At 38.8% G+C, this 24154-nt stretch overlaps 1 protein-coding gene across 1 annotated transcript in view; it reads right to left on the bottom strand.

The window, feature by feature from the left end:
- Positions 1–24154, bottom strand: part of PEPD (peptidase D) — a 141386-nt gene that overhangs the window by 46371 nt on the left and 70861 nt on the right. Inside the window, exons 10-11 of the mRNA XM_037408711.1 lie at positions 16037–16105; positions 9223–9300 (exon numbers count right to left, since the gene is read on the bottom strand). Coding sequence (XP_037264608.1) covers positions 9223–9300; positions 16037–16105 — 147 coding nt within the window. The remainder of the gene's footprint in view (positions 1–9222; positions 9301–16036; positions 16106–24154) is intronic.

The raw sequence follows: 24154 nt of genomic DNA, 5'->3' as shown, positions 1-24154 counted from the left end.
ACATTTTCAGGTTACTGAAATTCTGCAGTTAACTAAACCAGTCCGTTTCTAGAACGCTACTGAGAAGCGGAAGATACTTGCTGAAAGTGAATTGTTGAAGTTTGATACTTCTCACATGGGCCACCATTCTCAGGTGCTGACATTCAGACTTAAGAGCCTTAGCTTTCAGCAGCTGGTTTTGGACACTCTGACCTGTGTTCCCCAGCTTGGACAACCAACCGCTGGAGATCACAGCAATAGCTGAAGTGTCAGACCTTACTTACTGATTTTTATTGGAAATACTGTCAAGTTTTCTTATGTGTGTATGTGCACGCTCATGCACACGCACACAGACAGACGTGTAAGTAAAAGGCTAACATTTCACATTTTTTTCCATGGTGAAAAATGGGCCAATGTCCAATCGTACAGGTTTGTTTAGGTTTTTTAAACATCCTATAGCTGTTCTTGGAGTTGTTCAAGCAACCTCAAATTATCAGTTCTCAAATGGAATCCACCAGACAGGGGTTTCAGAGTACTCTACAGAAGATGACAACTGAACGCAAAAAAAACCCAGACAAGACAGCTGCTAGCCTTTCCATGGACTGGTCTGAACGTTCAAGCCAAGTGCACAGTAACAAAGGCAGCAACTAGCACTCATAAGAAGAGTCTGCCCTTTCCCTAGCCAAGCATGCTATTTTGCCAGTAAGACTATTTTTTTCCTATGAAGAGATACTTACCCTTCATTGCAGCTCAAGTCAAAAGTATAGTACAGCAAAGTACAACTGAAATCAGAAACATTCTTGTCTTAATAAATTAGCTCAGCCTTGATGTGGAGCAGCATTACACTAGAAGGACTGACTCTTCCTGAGGTCCCAGCTCCACAAGACTGTGCCTCTAAGATGGGCTAACAAGTGGTGTCTGAACAGACAAGAGAAGACCCAACGCTGCTCAGAAGACAGGGACTAGGTAGGAATTACGTCTGGTTCAGGGGACACACACAAAGGGTGTGTTGGAGACTAACTGTACCTTTCCTCTGAGCCATGCAGTGGTTCAAATGCCACACAGCCTTCCTTTAAAATTGTATTTTGACCTATACAATTGAGTTCCCCACACCAAGAACAAGGAGAAAGATTTTGCTACTGAAATCCATCAAAGATGCAACATCCATCAAGAGTACACTTCTATCATACTTTATATGTACCTGTATTAAGAAAGACCACCATAACAAATGTATTACACTAAACGGCATTTATAAATGATCAATATTAAATCAAAAGCTATGAAAAAAATCCTAGGTTTTACCCCTGCTTGTTTTCCTTAAAGAGATGAACACCTTAGTCAAATCAGTCCAACAGTTGTCAAAGCAACTTCACACTCTCAGTTTTTTTCAGGCTATGCTGGGGATGCCAAGCTAAAACTATGACAGATAAAACTCATTTACAGGTAACAATTGAAAATATATTTCATGTACACTATAAAGAGCATGAAATTAAGAGGCAGACCATAACACAGCGCTTAAAGGAAAGCTAAAATTTGTTACAGCAAACACACCATTAATACTTAACGACATTTCTGACAGTAGGCAACCTCACAGCCTGAATTAGCCAGTACTAATAGAACACATTCAATTAGAGCAAAATTATTGTTAATTCTAGCAAATATTTTCCATTTTTAATCAAATTCATTTTTTCTAGATTAGCATAAAACTAATATAGTCTATAGGTACAACAAAAGGAAAAATACCTACACTTGATGAAAATAGTAAATATTAATCAAACCAGAGGAATCAAGCCAAAGGAATTATTTCAGAAATGGATAGCCAGTAGATTTTGCAATCAACCAGTAAGCAGTAGCAATGTACTTGGTATTATTATTAGAAACAAAACCATAACTAACAACAAGTTATTTCAAAACTGCAGACTGAAAGGTTAAAGCTAACCATAATTTTTGCATATTATTACAGCACCAAACTTCAAAATGCATAAAAAATGCACGAGGCCAAATGAAAATACCAGTCTCACCCACATAAAATAGTTGAGCATTTACATCTGACACATTAATATCCTGGGATCTTAAAAGCAGTGCTTTCAAGAAGTAATAAATACAATATTCTGTTCCGTAGGATAAATTGTTTTAATCGCAGACAATGAAGTACTTGGGGTAGAAAAGGGAGGACTTTATTATCTGATGCAGAAAGTGGTCACTTCCTGCTTTTCAATGCAACATTGCCCCCACCTGGACAAATGAATTTTGGTTTATAAGTTGGCATTAGTATCATGAAACTTGATAGAACAATGTAAATTGCGGCATAGTCTGGAAAAGAGTTACAGCAAACTTTTATCATTTTTTTGTAGTATACATTTTTCAAGCTCACCTAAGTCTTTTAGTTGACTTATTTAAAGTCTTCTCAGTGTCTTCCTGAAATAAATGATAGCCACTCAGTACTCATAAAAAGTCTTTTCTGATTAGATACTTACTCATTCTTGCAACAAAGAGAATAGTTATTTTCTACAAATAATACTGTATATTAAGATAAACATGCTGATATAGTTTCAGTGCAATATGTGTACTGCATATGCATATCGTGTGCATATATAAAAGATAAATGCACATAGCTTAAACAGAAAATGAAAAATCTTGATTGTAGAAAACCATATATTATTGCTTTAGATCAAAAAATTCAAATTAGCGAAGTAACTTCTATTTTACCTAATAGAAGGCTTAGACTTCATGAACAACCATAAACAACTGAATCTGACCAGCTCTTGCAGTAATCATATTTGTTTTTGCAGTATTCTTCACACACCTTCAAGTGACCAACAGCTCCAGGAAGCCTGAACACTGTTCTCTGTCTCTCCTGAGTAATTACAAAATAAACAGCCCTGAACACTTAGCATCTTCCCTCTCTGTTTCATCCAGAACAACCTTTTGCAACTCCCTGTACTTGCAGTCAAGAAAAACTCCCTATGATGAACAAAGCTTTTGAAACAACAAAAGGAGGAGTGTTGGAAGTTAAACAGGATCTTTAGATGGCACCAGAAGTTACAATAACACACAAGTACCAAACGGGAGGAAACAAACCCAAGTTTAACATAACTTGAGTAGAATGCACATTATACACATAAAGGCAGTGCTCCTGGAAGGCTGCTGTGCCAGCACATGTTACCAATATCAAAACCCAGGACAACCACCTTCCAGACAGCACTTATTTTAGTGCCCCCTGGTGTCAATACTACTCCAATGCTTTACATTTGCATTAGGAAATTAAGGAAAGAAATGGAAATAAAAATATTCCTCAGACTTAAATTATACTGATAAAGTCGTTTTGCAACACTAGACTGCTTTCCATATCCCCAACTTCATTTGGCTACGGAAGTAATACATGTTAATATAGCCAAGACATATTTAAAACATTTAACACAGACACATTATGCTAAAATTACACTTTTATGACCGGATGTGCTTGATTTTGTGACATTAACAAAACTTCTCTAGTGCTTCAATTCTCGTACCCGAGTGCAAAAAACCTGTTTTGTTAAATAAACTTGTTTTGCTGTCATCACCAGCAGGTCATGGAAACAGCACTGAGCTTTTGCAGTGGGAAACATCTTGCTTCACCAAGGATACCGTACTCTTCCCAGTCTTTTCACTGAAACCAGTAAGCTTAAATCTGAAAGCGTTAAAATAAAGTCAAATAAAATGAAAGACATCATCTGATGGTACAACCTGCTTCCAGCTAAACTTCTAAAGTTAGTTTTATTTTATAAAGAATAGATAGTCCCACTGTGAAAACAAGGTTAATGGTCTCTCTCCTGCAGGTCTGCCGCACTTCACAAGCAGTTGATGCTGTACTTCCCTTAATGCTTTCACCCAAGCCCTCTTGAGAATTTACACTCTGGCCCTCACTCCAGGGAAAACTAGTATCTTCTACTAACTGCCTGTGCTGTGCTGGGCCCTGGAGCCGCAGGTGGACGTACCAAAGCGCCTGTTGTCCTCGGGGTGTGCAGAGCAGGCACAGCACCACCACGGGGCTCCGCTGGCGAGGGTGCTCCAAGCGGGGACCTGCCCATGTGCCATGAAAGGAGACCACACCACACACCCCAGAGACCTTCATTAACACTGTGACTAAGGAGGATATTTCAAAATGCAAAAATACTGAGTGTTTCAGCAGACTAGACAATTATTTTCAGTATTTTGCAAAGCCAGAATGGACCAACTAACCCCCCAAAATGTCACCTAGTGCTTGAAGATCAGTGAACTTGCTAACAAAAGTTGCTTACTAAGTGCCAAATTTTCACTGAGACGCATTTGCCAGATGCCATAAAATGACCAAGACCTGCAACTCGTGACACCTGCAGAAAACCATTTCAGGTAATAGCCACATCTATTTCAGTGACATCTGGGCTCAGGCTTATTTTCTCACATTTCTATTATTTAAGCATGAGCCTCATCATGAAGAATCAATCTTTATTTTAAGATCATAGAAGCATTTTCTATTTGTCAAATGTTGCAGGAGCCCTGCTGATGAACTGCAATAAAACAAGCAACTCCCAAAGTGCCTTTGGCACACAGCAATGCCAAGAATCCACAAAGATAGGCTGCATGAACTGCTAAGCTGCAGATTGAATTGTAATAAACTTAACAAACTATCATTTTTATGAATACCTTCTCAAATAAAACGAAGTGCACACTTCAGGTTCAGCACCTCTGATGGTTCCTACAACAAGCCACCGAACCACAAAGGTGAGAAAAGATGTTCGCCTTCCCCCTCTGCTGCACCCTATTTTGACAGCCAGTTTTCTCCTTCTCTGACAGCCACAGTCTGGCTCCACACTGCAGCACTGGTGGGGCAGGGGCAAAAGACAGAAGGGAGAATGCAAGGCGATTTGCTTCCTTCATTTTTAAGAAAGCTGGTGCTTTTATTTTTCAGAAGGCAGATGCTGAGACCAATGCTTTTTGCAGAAACACACTGGCTTTGACTGAACTTTCCATGGATGCTGTTTCCCAGGGTCAAGTCATAACTTCCAGCCAAAGTCAGAGATCAACTTGAGGAGAGATGAAACCAGAGGTTTCCATCTCCCACAAGGGCTTTCTAGTCACTGAACTAATCTCAAAAGCAAAATAGCTACAAAAGAAGAGATCATGAGACACTTGCCCAAGAACAATGAGTAATGCAGGGGATGGCATTCAACGACTAGGAGCCCCAAGTGCTCATTTGCTCTTGGTTTATGCATAGTGGGGAGTCAGATCTCTGCTCCTTGAATTCATTTGCTTGGGTTTTTTTTCTTCTTGAGCAGCAACATTTGATTTTATTCTATCCCCCACCAAAATACGAAAGACCTCTGGTTATCTAAACTGGATTGGGGGGGTTGGGAGAGTGGCTCAAAAACCCCTGGAGAATTTGGTTTGGTTTCTTTCTGGCTCTGGCCTTGGATGGAGGCCTCTTGTGTACAGGGCAGGAGACTGCAAACTACAAGCACTCTGGCTCATGACTCCACTTTCCATATTACAAAACGCAGTTACAGCCTCACTACAGAAACAGCAGGTGCCTTGGCATACAATGAGTAATGCAATACCTTGAGACGATGCAGTAAACCTCAGTCTAGGGCTCAGTTTCTATCCAAGCTGTCACAAGTTTAAAATGACAGAAGAAAACTAGTATTTGTACATTAGCCTGGTCATACGTCATCACTGCAGGCTGTGATTTGCAACATTCTAAGTAGAAGACTTTATTTAAAGGTAATACCAAATGAAAGGGTGAAGCGCTTGGAACTGCAATTAACAAGGGTGGTCAGCCTACCCATTTATCTGCATGACCTTGCTGACCATGCACACAACTTACACTTGCTTAGGAAAAGTGTTTGGTTTAGACCATACCGATCAGACAATTTAAAATGTTCACCACACAAATGTTACAGTACATGAATTCTTTATATAAAACACCTACTTGCTGTTATTGCACTATTTACTTTTAATTTCAGGATCAGTTAAGTGCATGTATGTATTAAGTACCTGAACTTCCCTAAAACTTTTGATTTCTTTCTATGTCAATCATAATACTTTGTGTTAGTTAGCTATTTGGCTTTTAACATTTAATAGACTGAAAACAACAGCCCTGCTTAGCAAGACAGCCCATATTAACCAGAAGCGTCAGAATTTCTCTGTATAGTCTTTGTCTTGCACCAAGATCTTTTAGTTCAGAAGCTGTACCTGTAAAAAAATGTGGATTACGATGCAATATCACAGGTGTAATTCCGTACCAGTTTCTTACAGAAGCACTAAATGCATTTGATGTAGATTAATTTTCAAAAATGAACATCGTAAACCCAGGCTGTTCTAAACCTGCATGAGTTTTTGAAGAAGTCAAAGTCTTAAAAACAAATTAAAAATGCAATAGCACAAGTATTTTTTGTCTATGATCTCCTGCTGATACCACCAAATCCTTGTAACTTCTATTTTTAAAAGAGCAAACAATGCATGCACTTGAGTGTTTCAGAGAAGCAAAGCATTAGTCTTCTAAATGTATTTTTTCTAATATTCAGGTGCTTTGTTCACTTATTTACTGACACTTACTGCACTGCACCACTTCGCATATAAGAAACCTGAGCAGCACATTTCTGCCAAACTCGTGGATGTTATTCATATCCACTAAATAATGTTCAGAAAAAGACATGAAATACTACTGAATAATTTAATAAAAATCACACCAAGTACCCAATCTTCTGGTTCTATTACATAAAAGTATAGGAATCATTAAATTAGATTTATACCAAAATATTGGCAGAAGCCAAGTAAACCTTCATACGCTTCTACTTCGGTTTCACCAAAAGTAAAGCCATTTTTCCCCTATATTCAGGGCTTCCCAACATTATCCAACAGAGGGCTCCCCATAGCTATTAAAAAACTTAATTGAGAGCCAAATACACGAACACTAACATTACCATATACATACAAATCAGCATACTGTCATTTTAATGACCTGTTCTGTATGCACATACACACATACCTACACCCAATTTAGAAATTTGTAAAAGCATACAGTAAAACCACCCAGGTAGAGCCCTGTCATCATTTGTATGCTGCTAAAGCACCACCAGCTCAAGATTCTTTCCCAAATGTTATTTTTAACTGTGGAAAATAAGTGTATTTTTAAATTGCCTTTACACAAATGAAATTACATTTTCTTCTAATTTCTTTACTCTCATTTGAGAAAAATACTAAGAAAATTGTGGGGCAAAGTCTGCCTGCTACGTGAGTATCAGCCACTGGGAGAGGCAAGGGCAGGGGCTGAAGCCCAGGTGGGTGCTCGTGCACATGGAGCACTTGCTTGTTAAAGCCAGCCTACACCTCACAAGCTTCACCTCGGCAAGACAAAGATGCAACTGGCCTGCTTCAGCAAGACAGGATTTCAAATCAGACTTCTCTTTGTTGAGATGGTTACAAAGTGGGGTTGCAGTACACTAGTTTTGCAATGCTTGAGTGATTAACGTACTTGGTAGATTATGATTTTCTAACATTCAGATACCTGAGGCTAATAAAACCCAAACCTTTTCAAAAGATTTTGCCAAACAGCAGGAAATCTGAGTTTGTAGAGAGTCTTAGGATGTGCTCTCAGAGTTTAGGAATGACTTCAGCCATCCACTGAACTGTCCGCAGAGACTGTTAAGTGAAAGGGTCCAAAACCCTTCACCCTGAGATCTCCCAGTAACACTATTCCCCTCACCATTCAAAGGCCTTAATTTTAAATACAGGATATCATAATGCATTGTGGTGTATCTTCTCTCAGTAACATATACTGAGATTTCCTGTAGACTACACACTTTTTTTGAAAATTTAATCAAACACCACAGCCAATACAGCATCACATTGGTGTGTCCTGCCTGATCCAAAAAACCTCACAGCGTATTATCTACGCAAATACAATGTAATCATAAGTCAAAACTATTGTCCTGTAATAAATTAACATTAGTATTTGATGGGTTTAGTAAGCTATTCACCACAGATTAAGATGATACATAAAACTACCGTACAAGAAGCTTTCAGAACATTTATACAGTATTAAAAAGTTACCTATCTGTAATGCAGTAAGTTCATTCTGCAGCACCTGTAGATGTGCCCAGAAAATTACCCAACAAAGCATTTTTTTTACTTCTGAGATTTTTTTTTTACTTCTGAGATTCAATTTGTTTTCCATAATAGCTTTTTTCACAAAAGCATTTTTGAGCTTATCTATAATAATACTAATTTGCTTTCCGCCACACCTTTACATTCAACTGTGAAAACACATACCTGTACCCTTTTCACATGTGCTACAAAAGTAATCTAATACATATTTTCCCCTGCATGTCAGTGATTAACTCCTCCAAAACCAGTTCTGCGCTTTTATAAACGCAGGCTTTCTGACCAAAGTCTTAGGAGGTGAAGCATAAAAGCTGTGACCAGCTATGTTACACACCACACAACTGGGCTTGTCTTTTAATTTACAGCAATGTATGTGGTGCTTTCATCCACCCTGCTTTCACCTGCAGTGATGCTGCAAAGCATGTGGACATGTAATGCAAGCAGAAAAAATTTATGGTATTTGCAACTGCATAATGGGAATGCTAACCTCCAAGCAAAATATTTTTAGAAATTTTTGGCACAATACAGAACTAGAAACACCCTGCCCTAACCTGAATTGAGATGAGTTTAATCTCACACATTTGGAAGTCTACTTTCAGGCTGAGGTGTCTGGCTCTGCATAAGCATTTGGAAGATCTAATCAATATTGCAATTTGATGTACTACTTTAAAAGTAACCAAAACACTCTTGACCCTCCACCCTGTTGTGTTACAGGGTATGTTAATTTCCCTGCTTCAAGCAATTTCACAACACACCCCACCATCAGAGCTGAGGTTTGGATTTGAGGTTCAAGGGCAAACTCAGATGCCATTTTTTGCAAATGCACTTGTACTTAGAATACAGCCATTTCTTAAACTAAATTCCAAGTGCCTTTAGCACAGAAGTGTTTGAAAACAATCTCTCTTTTCCCTTTCAACTGGAGACGCAGGTATACAGGACCTTTGGAAGAAACCAGACTAGTGTGGTACACAAAATTACATGTTGCTTTAAAGATTTTGACTTTCATCATTATGCTGCCATCATTTTACTAATTAACTCCAAGAGTACCTATAGCGCATGTATGGAAACAGCAGTAGTATATAAAAAAATAAATAATCAAATTAACTCTAATCCTTTACTTACCACAAGTCTCCGTCTTCAATAGTCTTATCATTTGGGGCTCCAGCATGGCCATAGTGCAAAACAGATGAGTTCTCCCCACTGACAGGCAAAAAGAAAATTCAGCACAATTAACCGCAGCAATTAACTGCCGAAGAAACATTAACACATATGACATGAGAAGGAACACTGTAAAGATGTGACATTGTAAATGTCAGCGTATTCATATATTAGGCACAAAATTTTGCAGTTTGTAAGAGCTGCCACAGGTCCAGCCCTAGCATGGGCTGTAATAGCATAGATACCCTGCAGCTCACCCAGCAGAAATGGGTATGGAATGGGCATTTTTGCTACTCTGGCTGCAAGCTAGGAACTTTCTGCAGAAGGAACTTCCTACAGTTCAGACAAATACTGTCTACATCCATGACAGTGTAAAGGATGCAATTATGCACGAGTAATTATTCAACTTACACTGATTTACTACTTTCTGGATTTTTTTTTAATTACTAAGTGATGTTTCCCTATTTGAGGCTAAATATTCTGAGGCATAAAACCCTAACTTCCACTGGAGTAACATTTGACATGTTTGAAACCTCTAGGAGTCAATGTGACTGGAAAAAATTCAGCTGTCCAAGTGAACAGCTCCGGTTCACCCCTGGCATGGCTATGCGTGACCTCTGCTGGAGCAGATACGCTGCGTGCTGCTTGGGCAGCATCCACAGCCGGCAACGTCAGTCGCAGTAACAGCATGAGAACTGACACTCTATTCTTACCTGTTATTAAAAATCACATTACAAAGAAAAGATTTTTATTCCTGGAAATCTTTCAGACTAAACTGCTGATTCACAGGAATAAAACAACTCCAGAGAAGGACGGACCCTTGTTCTGCACTTCTGAAGGTCCACGATCCATTTGGTGACCTTTATTTGGCCCTGACATCCTCTCTTGTCTATTGATATTCCCCCAGGTCCATCAAACATCAGTTAAAAGACGGTAAAGATCTTGAGCTCTACTTATTTTTCTTTTACTATTCTCCTCAGATAGATGCTCGCTCTCTTTTTTCTCTTCAAAAGGCTAGAATTACACCGTATCCAAAAATACATGTGTTGGGACAGGGGTGCTGCGCCAACTCTCTGACCCCTCCAGCTGACTTGCCAGTCTGTGTCTCACCTTTCATCAAAACCATATTGGTCATCCTGCTCAGATTTGAGTCTTTCAAATTGTGATGGTGGAACAGCTTCCTGTCTTAGGTGAAAGGAATCTGAGGCTCAATTTCAATGATGTTTTTGCTGTATCTGGAGTAAATGTGCCACCTGACTTATTTTTCATATTAGGCTTCCGATATGTGCAATTATGAAAAGACTAAACATGCACTGTAGCCAAAAAGAAATGACCTTCCAGATAAGTCCTTGTGATCAGTTAGGTATTTAATTGATCACTGGTAATTCAGATATAACAACTCCGTAATGATTACGGAGGAGAAAGTAGATGCTGCCTTAAGTTTCTGAAGGCTCTTAAATCTAAAGGGCTGGATCGTGTTATTATTTTGAAAGCAGTAAGTTTTTGTTCTTTTTTAGAACTTTAAAAAAGTGGCTTTTAGCATGTAAGAACTACTATGCAGCAAGGCAGTGAAGGACAATGTTTCAGAATCATGGGAATGATCTTCTGATACAAAGTGCATTTCTCAAAATTATACAAGCTCCAAAGGGAAAAATTAAAGATGTTAAATCAAGACTTTAAAACCGCCACAGAATTAAGGCTGCAACAAATTCATTTTGTGATACTGGTCCAATGGCTTAAGTCCAGTTTTACAACCAGCTGCTAGCTGGCTGCTTTTTACTTCCTGGACTCCTGGACTTGGGAACCTACGCTGTTGTGCTGCATAAAGCTGGCACACAAGATGAAGAAAGATGTGAGCTTCCTTCTGAGATGTCCTGTCTCCTGGGCACTGGTGGAATAGTTCCTTCCTTCTAGCCAGAATTCCAGCTTTCCACATCAGGACACTTTCAAACCTAGTTTGCCCAGTCTGAAAAACTATCTATAATACGGCAATGGACTGCAATCAAAAAAACAAAAAACAAACAAACAAAAAAAGTTTTCTGTTCCAGGCAATGTCTACAGTGGGAACTGTGCTTCCCATCTCAGCTGTCTCCTTTTGCATGCAGGTGACAGCAGCAGAGACTGCTCCTACCTCTGCATTGGACTATCAGCATCAGAGGAGGCAGCAAAATTTCCTGCCTGAAGAACTGTTTCCCAGGTGGAGGGAATTCCCTATTGGGGAGGGGCGGCACTTGGAAGCAGCTGAAATGCTCATATTTAAGGAAAAACACAAAAATAATAAAAAACCTCCCAACACCTGGTGTGCATACACATACTCATGCACACACATGCTCCACAACAGTTTGTCAGGGTTTTAGCTAAAAATGGGGATAACGCAGGAGAAGCAAATAGCACATGCATATATTTATGATCAACTTTTAAAAAATTATCAAGAAGCTTAAGGGCATGACTCCACGCTAATGTATTTGCAGATAGCTTGTTTACTTATCATCATATGCTGGCACCCTCGTGTCATACACCATACCATCTGCATAAACAAGCCATACATTCAAATATGAGCACTGTGCAAATGCTTTCAACAATAGACATTGCAAATAGAAAGAAGGGAGATTTCTTTTGCACATTTTAATGTAAAGGTTTTAGTTTACAAAATATTTCTATAAGGTTTGGCACCAACTGTTATGGAAGATGCGTGAAAAATCTGTTTTTCAGCACTGTTAGGAAAGTGTTGAGCAGCATACAATCTTTCTTGGCATTTGAGACTCCTTATCTGTCACGCACATCTTGGCTCTGTCACGTAAATGGGATCACACCACAGGAGAGCACAGTTGGTGCTGAAGACCAGATATGCACACCATATGCATTTCAAGTTTTTTGTTTGAAGTGATCGGGGTGGGGAGGTCTGCTCACTTTGGCTAACACCCATTAGCAACCAAGGCACAGCAGACCTGCTCCTGAAAGCAGTCCCAGCTGTTTTTCACCCAAAAGAAATCCAGCACGTGCACTCCAGGACGGGTTCCTGGCTCTAAGCAAAGCCCTGCAGCTGGAGGTGAGTGGGAGACCTTGCTTCAGAAATGCACTACTGACCCAAATGAAAACACTGATGTGGTCACACCTCCAGCACGTTCCTGCCACGAGGTGCAACTCCAGTCTTCCTCACAGGAAGCACCTTTAGCACCGTCCCAAGATGAAGGCAAGAAAGATGCTTCAGGAGCAATGCTTTAGTAGTGATGTGTACCCAACAAGGCAAATGCTGCAGCTAGCCAGAAATCGTTCATAATGATTAATTTTCAAGGTGGTGTCAAAACAATTTAAACAAACCCCCAGCCACTGGCAAAGCAAATGAGCCTTCCTGTAGAAGCTACTTCTTTGCTTCCCAAGGAGCAAGAGTTGAAAGGTCTGGCATTACAGTGCCAAATTCAGGGCTTAAAATGAAGTGCTGTGGGGAGGTGCGGATCTCTGGCAGCTCCGCTGCCTTCCTGGAGGTCAGCACCTTTGAAAACCACCACGTCTGGGAATGCTGATGTCTGCCTTCAGGCAGCCAACCTGAAAAATTCTCCAAGAAATTTCTGTGTATCTATTTTTATTCCTTTAATAATTCGCCTTGAACTGGTGCCAAAGATGTGTTTGTTACAGAAAGAATTGCGTGAAGCGGCGGAAAAGCTGCAAATTAACACCACTGAGAATGCACACAGTAGGAAGAGATTCAGATTACTAGGAAAGGAAGAAAAGTCCCCCAAATACATTTTAGATCTGGAAACACCCTGAAAACAAATGACTAGAACAAAGAGAAAGAGGGGGGGATGTCAGCAATATTTTAAGAACAGGACAAAGCTGAGCATCAAGCATTACAAAAAGCAGCTATTAGCTCTACATTAAGAACATCTAAAGAAAAACCAACAGACCATTAACTAAAAAGGCAAACTATCTCCACCATGATTTAAATAAAATCAATCCAGAAGGAAGCGCTAACAGCCTTCTCTCCACTTTTTCATCTATGAGATGAAATCTTAAAAAGTTGATTGAAAAGAAAGAAAAACAGATTTAATAAGTATCCTAACCTTATCCAAAAAGCGTTACTTATGATCCTCAGACAGAGGAAGGCATTTTCCTGTAGTACATTATTCTTAATCTCTGGTATCATCTGCTGAGAGCTGTCATCTTTCTGGAGACATTTTTCAAGAAGATTTGAACCTAAGTCTAAGATGCCACAGTACTACAAAGCAGCTGACCATGGCTTCTGTGGTGGTAGCAGAGATACTGGTACCTCCACCTCCACCTAACTCCAGCTGGAAACTCCGTGCCTGGCTACCAGTGGATGTCATCCATCATAGGGTCACCAGGACACACTGTGCATGTAACTTTACCTTTGTTTTCCCCTTTGTAGAAATGGTTACTTGGTACACTAAGACGCTGCAATGAATAATTCATTAGCATTTTCACACCACTCAGAAGTCACTTTGTAGATTAGTGCTAAATATATCCAAGTATGTTTATCAAATACTACTATTCTCATTTAATTGCACCTACATTACATCTGTTTGTGCTTCAGACCACTTACGAGTTGACAGTCTTTGAAAGTTATCTCTAATATAGGACTATGCTATGTGACCAGTTGTAACACGTAACGTGTGTTACTATTCTCAACTGACTGGAGAGTGAATACATGCAAGTGAACACATAAAGCATATCTGCTCACACCAAATGTTCATTTACCGTCTCCTCAAGAGTTTAACATTGGACAGGAACAAATGCAGGCACTCAGTGTGTGCCAACTGATTTATTTCTGTACTGAAATATAGTTTTGATTACTCTTGATTTCCACCTTAGTGAGAAAAATTTACAAAATCTGAATAACAAACTTGTTTTTTATTTAAAAGCATGATTCTCTTCTGTGGAAATTAGCATCAGGCCTCTAATCTAAAAAGGAAAGATCCTGTCAAAATACTACAGTTTTAACAGTCAGGAAAACAACAAAACTCAGCATGAACAGAATAAAACATAACTATTCAAAAACCCTAACTACAAAAGCTATTTTTAATGACAAATGTAGTTAAGTGCAATATTTACAATGCATGACATTTTCACAGTAATAAAACAAATGCCTATTATTCTTCCATTATTATGTTAATTGAATTCATCAAATAGGTCTACTTACATTCATTTTATTAGGACCTAGCTTAAAACTGTTAATATTACTTATTCTTACTAATATAGCAAATTACAGACAGAGGCCTTTGTATTCTATCTTAGGTAATTTTTTTAATTTATTTTTTTTAATCAAGTTTGTCTGCACTTGTAACTGTAGTGGTAGAATATAATGCCAGCTCCCAGCTGCAACAGTGAGTCACAGTATTGTTTGCATCCTGCATTTCAAGGGCAGCCCTTCTCCATGTATTAAATCCTCCAACCGTTCAGAGGCAGCTCGAACACCACCCCCACGCCCTGCTAAGCCCCTCCAGCAAGGGGGACAGGACACCCAGGAAACTCCTGTCATCACCCACTTCTGAAGTCCTGTCGGGGCTTGCCTCCTCCTGGGTTCCCCAAGTCCTGGGTTTTTCAGTCTCGTGGAGAGTTTAATCTGTCCCCACAGGGGCACAAGGACCCACTACACAAACATACAGGAAATGTTTCTATAGGTTGTTCTCTAGCACTCAAGCCAGATCCTGCAGAAGTTCTGTTTCACTGTAAGTGAATATATAAGTCTGTATGGCTGTGAAAAATCATACACAGAGACAACCTGATTTTACCATCACAGCCTGTGACAATAGCATAGAGATGGAATCTCCTTTCAGTGGGATGTTAATTTTCACGTTATACAATTGTACTTAAAACAGGAAACTTCTCAGACAATTTAGTTGCACAATTTGCCATAAAACTGCTCATGCTCCTACTGCAATTTTGCATATAAATTGGAAAATTGCATTTACAAATAAGCAATTGAGTAAACATCAGAAAGAAGCAGATATGCTAATTGTCCTTATTACCTCCAAAGCAATATAACATTATCATCATTAACATTAGAATTATTTTTTGTAAGTGTATGTGACTTCAGTGTAGAGCAAATGTTTGTGAGCAGCAGCAGAGCTACAAGTGGAACGTATATACCAACATATATGCCTCATCTGTCATATGTCTCTGATTAGATTCATGCCACTGACTAAATAAGATTAATGTGCACAAAGGACACAGCTGTCCTTCAACATGTATCCTACACTAGTCTCTTGAAATTCTGCAAATTAAAAATGCACATTTCTACAACTGCAGGGAGAATTTTTATAATACTTTCCCAAATACAATACCTTCAACGCCAGCTGTTCAGCAAGAAAGAGAGAGCAAAAAAATTCTGAATTTATAAAAGACTACTTTAATCACATCCTACCTTTTGAGGCAAAAAAAGTTTGAGAATGATATTAAATACTTCAAGTGTATTTCAAAGAGAGTATTTTTGAACAACAGAGAATACCTCTAAAAGCCCTTCTCCATAACACTATTTAATAAAAAAGCCAACTGCAGCACAGATGTGAGCATAAACACAATCTTAGCAGCAGCAGTAGTCATTGGGGGATCTCTTGTGTGCAGCAGAATTTGTAACCGAGTTACTTCTTAAGACACAGTACTAGCCACCTTTCTTTGGCTTTTCCAGAGGAAACAGGTCAAAACCCACTCTGGTGGTACTTGCAAACACATCATGTGCCTGAAAGGAACAATTTTACAGATATCTAGCGGGAAACTGACCATAAAGACTGCAACAGTTCAGTGTAAACCATCGACTTACCTGCCACAGATGCAAGTGTAGGAAGTGTGGCGCATGCCACCTCGAGCATAGCAGTAGTGCTGGAACAAGCTGCAAAGAAAGAAAGGTGGTAATTAATAATACATTCAAAACCACCAGAAGACAGGGAGAAAAGCAAGTCTTGCTTGAGTGCTGCTGTGTTGGTGCAAATCCTCAGCTCTGCGACGAGGCACTCTGCCCATTTCTGCTCAGCTGAACACTCAAATTCAGCCACATCCAGAGCTCAGCAGCCCTGCAGAGCATCACAGATTTCCACAAAGCCCATTAAGCAACTCCGCAGCAGAGACAAGGGGCTCAAGTGCAGCTCAGTAACTTCAAATGGCAAATTGCTTTCCTTAACAACTCAACACAGAAAGGGAAATTATTGCTGGCAAAAGGTCATTCATCTGACCATAGAACAAAAAAGGGATGGTAACAGTTAAATGCTGAAAGCTGGCCAAACTCTCCAAAGTGGAGTTGAGAAAACCATTTCTTGCTGTATTTCAGGTACACAACCACATCCATGACCTTTATTTTCAATCCTGCTGCCTTCAGTCTATGGCACGTAGACTCAGCAAAAGTGAAGTCCAGCCAGAGCCTGCCAAGCAGGGCAAAGCTCTTCAGAACAATTTCAGCAGAAGTTATCTCATTTTTACTACCTCACTGATATCCTCTGCTGAAAGCTGCACTAAATATCCCTGTGTATGTGTGAAGCCTGAATTGCATCTGACCACGCTGTACACCCTCTTCCCCAGAGAAGCCAGCAGAGCTCTCCCATTACGTCAGGCCAGGTGCCTTCTGCTAGCATCACAGTCCATGCTGGAATGGATGGTCTCCTGTTTTCTTGCCTGTAGCACAACACAGAGAAAACATGAGACTATTCAATTCCAGATCGTGGTACCTAAATACCTCTATGACCTTCCCCTGCCCAAACATGGAAAAAAAATAAATTAACACACTCAATCCCAAGAACAAGAAAGAAGATAATGTGATAACACTAGGCCAAGTCCTCAACAACCTATAAAGAACATTACTACACAATATTGTCTGCTTTTGTGTGTGTGAGGGACAGGCAAAGGAAGGGAAGGGGAGAGCAGGCCCCTGCTCTCCCAACAGTACCCCTCTTGCACAGTCATCCTGCTGGAGGAGCTGTTTGGTCTTAAAAGCACTAAAACATTTTCATCTTTGCTGTCAAAGGTCCTTTCACATGAGGGCAGATGTGCCCAAAGCACAATTAATATAGGATTAGGTGCTTTAAGAGCTAAGCACATATCATGGATCCTTTTATTCTTTCTGAAATATGCTCTAATTACAATCCAATTCCCTTTAATACTGAATGAATTTCAAAAACTCATTTCTTGTAATACTGAAATCATTTCATTAACAGAGTGATAATGGTGCTATTCAAAGAATAGAGATGTGATTTTGTCCTTCTGCAGCAGCAATCCACAGAACACAATTCAAATCCTTTGAAGGATATTAAAGACATTACATGCTTGTAAATACAAACCAGATTTTAAAATTACACAAAATTACAATATTTAAAGAGGAACAAAACATAACATACAAATTAATCACACAAGGAAAAATAAAAGCTTACATTTAGAGACTTAGTAGGGAGACCCAGTTAACAAGACCTCTTTTCTGCTCAAAATGCTATAGTTTTACAAGGTAGAAATACTAATTTTGTACTCCTCCACAAAACAGCAATGGCAAAGAGTAGGTCAAATGACAGAGAAGCTAAGGAGAAACTGACATGGTGAGAGCACAGCAGAGGTATCACTAAATTTAGCTAATGAGATGTAGGTGATAAATTTTATTTGTTCCGACGCAGACATCTTTTTCACCAAATGGACATTCTGTATGGAAACAAAGTTACAGACTTGCTCTTCCCTAGAATACTTGCAGGCATGCCTGTAAGTACGACACTATGCACAAACATTTTGCAGAATAACATATTACACTGTTACGTATGTATAGTTACATTTTAGGAAGTAACTCTCAGTGTATTTTATAGACCCTTTACCTTAAATGTTTATATAAACTATCTCCGCTAGACAGCAACTTTCAGTAACCTTCTAAAGAGCTTTAAAAATGAAATAATGAATGTTGTAAATGTCTTTCCATCATCAGCAATGCAGGGATAGCAGGGTTTATTTTTCCATATGACAACTGATCACATATTCATGGTTGCAATTCATATGAAACTGTGCAGCCGAGTAATAGTATTCACCTTTTGCAGTACTCCCTGATTAGCAGTAAAAAGATGTAAATAAATTAAGACGTGCTTCATATAATCCAGCTGTTGCCTGAACTTTGTTTCTGTTTTCTGAAAAAGGAACCTGATTGTTTCATCAAACGTTATGGACTTTGTTTTAAGAGCAAGAAGTGAGCTTTTATGTGACTGAGCTGAAGATAGTACAGCTTTGCCAGGTAATGAGTTTTCCACTAGTAAAACTACTCACATCACTTTTTTGATTTCACTTTTTTGGGCTATGACTCATTGGAAATGTGTTCGTGCAGTTGGAAAAAAAAAAAAAAAGTCCAACATTTCTATCAGAGACAGCCAACATCCTGGTATAACATGTCACAGGTAAGTGAAGGACTGCATATCCCTTTAATGGCAAACGTTGGCTTTTCACAACTGAAAAATGTATGTGTAGAATTACAGAAGCTATCAGTACTTTGTAGTTAAAATCCTGGTTCCACTGGAGTTAATGCAGATTCTGCCACTAGATTTCTTCACAACCAGGATTTCACTGTCTACACACTGCAAGAATCTTTATCCAAAAGTGCAATACAAAAGTATAAAGTCTGAAATAGTTGGATGGAATATCATTTAATCTGGCACTCCACATATATTGCAAATATCACATCTTGAACTTTGCCTGGTCTTTTTCATTGGAGGACACGTGTGTTTAGGCAGTTTTACATTGGTGCTTGATGCTTTGCTGTGGGTTTTTAATGCAACCAACACAGATATGAAAGTTAAGCACCTCTTTTTCTTCTTGCTTCACGGGTTTCAAAGCTGCCTGTCATGTTTTATGCAATATTTCCCTGGAGGGTGTATGTATTACTTATCATGCAGCCATTGGTATATATGCATGTAGATGTTACCTTTTAAATGCATACAACTTTGTTAGAGCTGGCATGTGTTTTGCATTGCTTTTGACAACTCTGGTTGGTTGTTGGATTTTTTTTTTAAAGTGCGGAGGTACATCCTGGGTTTGGTGCTTTTTCTTTTTGCCAAAAACATCAGCTTGTTTAACTGACTGACAGTATGTGAAGATTGAGGGTAGTTTTAAAAACCTCACTGCTTTTTCCATTAACTTAAGTAAGCAAGCATTGGCCACCATCAACTCAAGTAGACCTGACGTGTGCACGTGCACCCACCCTTGCAAATGTGCTGCTGCACAAGTGTTATCCCCACGGCTCTGTTGGGTCTTGACTAGCTTATTCACTATACTTACTTGAGAGAGAAGAAAACTCCGCTTTCAGAAATATTTCTAATTATGATTAACCTGATAACAGAAAAAGTATATACTTGCTATTGAGATCTTATGGAGTACTGCATACATCCAAACAAAAATCCCAGAATTTTTAAAAAGCCTCAACTTCGAAACAGCCTAAAAAGCCATTAAAAAGCTATAGATAGTCTCTCTGGCAAACTCTAAGAACCACTCTGACAATGGTAGTTGTGTCTTATGATCATCTTTGGTCCAGTTTCTACTGCTATCTAATGCACACTAATAATTACAATCAGATCTGTGCTATGAATGTAAATTGAATCAAATAAAGTAGTTTAATTTCAACAGTTTTCCTAATTTAAGTGGATTTATGGAATAAAGGCACTTAAAGCAGGTGGGATAGAAACTATCTGTAATGACTCCCCTCACACTTCTTGGTTCTTTTCAGATCTTCCTCATCAGCAGAATACAATGTATCCATACACATTCAGCAGAGTGTGATTTTTATTTCTGAATAGAAGTAAAAAAGTAATCTCTTAATTTGAATCCTTGTCATCAGCTCTTCTTGAGTTATAACAAGTACTTATAAGATACCCACATTTTTTATTTCTCAGCTATTCATTCCCAAAACCAAGACACTTCCAGATCAAAAAGGTTCCATTTCTAAATAAAAATCCAATCGAGTATCTTGGCCTGTATCTAACAAAGCAGGTAAAAACTGTAATTACATAAAATGCAGAAGTATGAAGAAATGAAAGAGAGAGAGGGAACAAAAAGGGGCAAGAATATCTGAGAAAAAATGCTATTAAAAACTTAAGCCAAAGTTTCTATAACACTGCCTACACATTCCTCCTTGGCATCTTCTGACAGTCCCTCTACCCCAGTCCCGCAGCCTTAGCAAGTACAGTGAAGCACTGCAGAATGAGACATGCACATCACTTTGGGATGCAGGAACAGTAACTCATGCCAAGGTTTCTGATGAAGCAAAACCAAAACCACCAAATAACCCTGTACATTATTCCCAGACACCGGAGACACGTCAAGAACAACATCTCCTGGATACCAGTAGTTTGGGAACCAGATTTTTAGACCACGTTATCAGGGAGATCTGCTGTCAGGAATGCAACTTGCTTTGTGAAGTATACAATGTTCAGAACAGTCGAGGACACCCATGGGTCAATATTTCATTAGGTACTTATATTGAAAATAGATTTATTTTTTTTTTCCCCCACAATGGATCACTCACAGGTTTGAGGATGTTTTAGACCCACAATAATGTCCTCATGCACCTTTGACAAAGTTGCCTCCTGATAAAAAGGAACTTTCATACACTTCAAAAATAGTATTCTTTGAACGCATTCCTTGAGACTTGCCTTGAAATGCAAGCAGGTGGTTTTGAACTATAAATTGGAAACCACAGCAGCTTAAGGGAGTTCTGTATAGAACTTGGAGAATTTTCTGTAGGTTTGGGTTTTGTTTTTTTTTTTTTTAACTACTACAGTTGGAAGACATAGGTGAATATCTGTTAGTTCTCTGTGCACTGAATTACTTTTGAATTGAAAAACTAGAATGTGCCCTTACGCTTTTCTATGGTCTAAATACAAGCATAGCCACAAGAGAGGCTAAAACCCAAAACTTTTTTTAAAGAATCCATGAAAAACCAAATTTTCTAAAGCTGATCCCTCTATACCAGGACTGAAAGCCATGGTTTTGATCATTTAGACATATAAATACCTTCACTTGAGAAAGCTATAAAACTCAAGTAACAGAATTGTTAAGCCACAGTAAATATAATTTGTCCATGTTATCTGAAGTATCTATACTTAGCATCAAACTAGGCTGGAAGAACCATGCACACAGGAAAGTGGAGGTGTCAGTAACAACCCATACTGACACAGAGGAGGTGTCAGTAACAACCCATCAGTGGATATGCAAGCAAGGTGAGCAATGCTCCCTTTAATCCCACACTAGACAGTGTGAGTTCTTAAATACAGAGCATTTTTCTTTGTTAATGAATTTACTTTGGTAATGTCATTTATTTTCCATGGGCAACCAGATGCTTTAAGGCTTAGTTTATCTAATCCTGTTTTCATTTAGTTCATAACACAACACTGCAGTATTGCCAAACACGTCTGAGGTTGTTTTAATACAAAAAAAGTCAGTACTTCATTGCAAAAGAGTGAAGAAAGAAAAGGAGTGGAGGTGAGTAGGAGAAATAATCCAGTTTACTATTAATGAAGAAACAGTGGATAACAAACTTGCACCAGAACAAGAAAATTAGCACTATGAGCAGATGAGCAAAGGTCTTTCTACACCTCAGAGACAATATTATTAAAGATTTACAAAGCAATGTTATTATTTAAGCGGCCTACATGACTGGAAATTGTTTAGAACAGAATTTAGCGCTCCATGAAAAACAGGGAAAAAAAATCTACTTCTATGCATTGACTTCTTAAACCTAATTGTTTACACTACTTCTAATGAAAATTCAAACCACTGGCTGGGTTATTCTGCATGCTCAGTAAGCTTCAGCAGCTCTGCTCCATATCAAGCAGAAGTACTGAAAGCAGCTATGCTTTGAAGCATCTCCGTTTAAAATTGTCCTAATTTGTATCACACATAAGCAGAAATGCTCTGTTGTTTTCTGAAAAATGTTGATCCTTCTGAATTCCAACATCTAGATTCTGCTGCCATTTTTGGTGTGCTTTCTTTAAGTTAATTTATATGCAGCAAATTCTAGTTAATAATAGGTTCCTAGAAGAGAAGAATGTTATTTGAGTTCAGCAGGGATAAAAGGGCTGTAACTTTAGCAAGCAAGTATGACATATGGAACTGGCAGCATATTAACGTGGCTACAGTGCAGAACATCTATTATGAAATAAGGAAAAGCTGTGTAGAAGCAACATAGAAGTGAGCGGTCCCACCTTTGTAATCAAAAATTCATGTTGGTATTTCTAAATGTGCTACTTTTATGTCCTAAAATGGATGACAAGCCAGAGCCCAGGGCAGGAACAGCGGTTAAGATTACCCCAAAATGCAGATATATTTTAAGAACACAGGATGATGAGATCAGAAGGAATGCCATTCCTTCAGGAAACAAAGTCCACCAAGGCAAAGCCATTTCACCAGCCATTAACGCTACCTGGAAACCAGAGACATGTTAAACAAAGTCCGTAAATAATACAAAACTCAGTGCTGTCACATGTCACACATGATTTGCAATGATTAAAGGCAATTGATAATCTCAGTTCAAAAAAGGGAGTTTAGGTGAGGGGTAATTAGCATTTTAATCGCATAATTGGGATCTATAAATTACCTGTCTTATGTAAAGAAGAACTGAAGAGGTTATATGACATTACCTATTGCATCTTTTTGGCTAAACTACACAGGTCAGTGAATTTAGAGAATCTGGAACTACATTTTCCTCACACACATAAATATATTTTCTTTTTGTTTTTTTAATTTCATGGCTGTCCTTGCATAACCACAGGTAACAATTCCACATAAAGTAAGTTCTCCCCCATCATTTTGCAAACCTAAAATTTGTGAATAATTTTTGGGACAGAACAAAAAACAACGTGACTCTAAGATACCGCAGTAGTTTAAGAATGCCTGTAGAATTACCTCCCCTTCTCCCACCTAGATAGATTGATCTAAGTTTCTTCTAACAGCTTGGTTTGAGTTTAAATCCCTTCTTTTTCCCTCCAGTATGAGGAAAGGGCAAGAGTTTTAACAGATGCAGTTTTAAAGCGCATATACCCGCTCTCACTTGATTCATCTTTCATCTAATTCTATGCTGGTGCAACATTTCTCTACCTCACTCTGAAAATTCATCAAATTAGCATTTTCACTGAAGTTTGGCTAACCCATTTAATTACCAACGTTCAAATGCAAACAATGATTATGTGAGTCTATAGCCTTATACTCAGCTGTTCCAGAAGCTTAGCAAGACAACTGAACAGGTACCCTAGAGATAGAACAGTTGCCAGAATGCTCTGTAAATACACCTTTTCAGTAAGTTAATCTTTAAATTAAAACTCAAGAAGCCTTTTAAGAAAGCCTTCAAGTATGGTTGTCAAATTATTATTTGCCTGAAACTTTTAGCTCTACTCAGAAAATTCAGCTATCGTTTGTCAAGAGTTGTTTGATTCATCTGCATAAACCCCGGCTGACTTATGGATTCAAATATTATGACTACTGAACTATTGAAATCCTCATTACAGTTACTGTTTCATAGCAATTAAGCTGATTAAGATATTCATAGTGCAAACCCGCAAAGATTTTAATGTTAATTCTGACAAACTTGCAAGTCAAGGTCTACCTCACTTTCTGGTTTTTTTTCATATGCAGAAGCTCAACCGTCAGGGAGCATGTGCTCTGCCAGCAGCGGAACATGCCCCATCCAGAGCTGCTACGGCTGCCAAGGGGCTGATACAGAGATTACAAACAAGGTTTACCCAAGGGATTGCATCAGAGCTCCAGAAGTCAAAGAACCACTATTAAGTAACAGACAGAAAAAGCACAAATAGTAGAAAAGATTGCCATCACAGATTCCAGCAATGATTAGACCACTACAAATAATTAAATGTCATTGATTTGAATAACTGTCCCTGCAGCTGACAGAGGTAACAGCCCCTGTGTGCAATCCTGGAGT

The sequence above is a fragment of the Falco rusticolus genome, chromosome 15 (genome assembly GCF_015220075.1).
Source record: "Falco rusticolus isolate bFalRus1 chromosome 15, bFalRus1.pri, whole genome shotgun sequence".
Taxonomy (NCBI): domain Eukaryota; kingdom Metazoa; phylum Chordata; class Aves; order Falconiformes; family Falconidae; genus Falco; species Falco rusticolus.
Note: the sequence above shows the minus strand (reverse complement) of the source record. Positions and strands in the feature narration are given on the sequence as shown.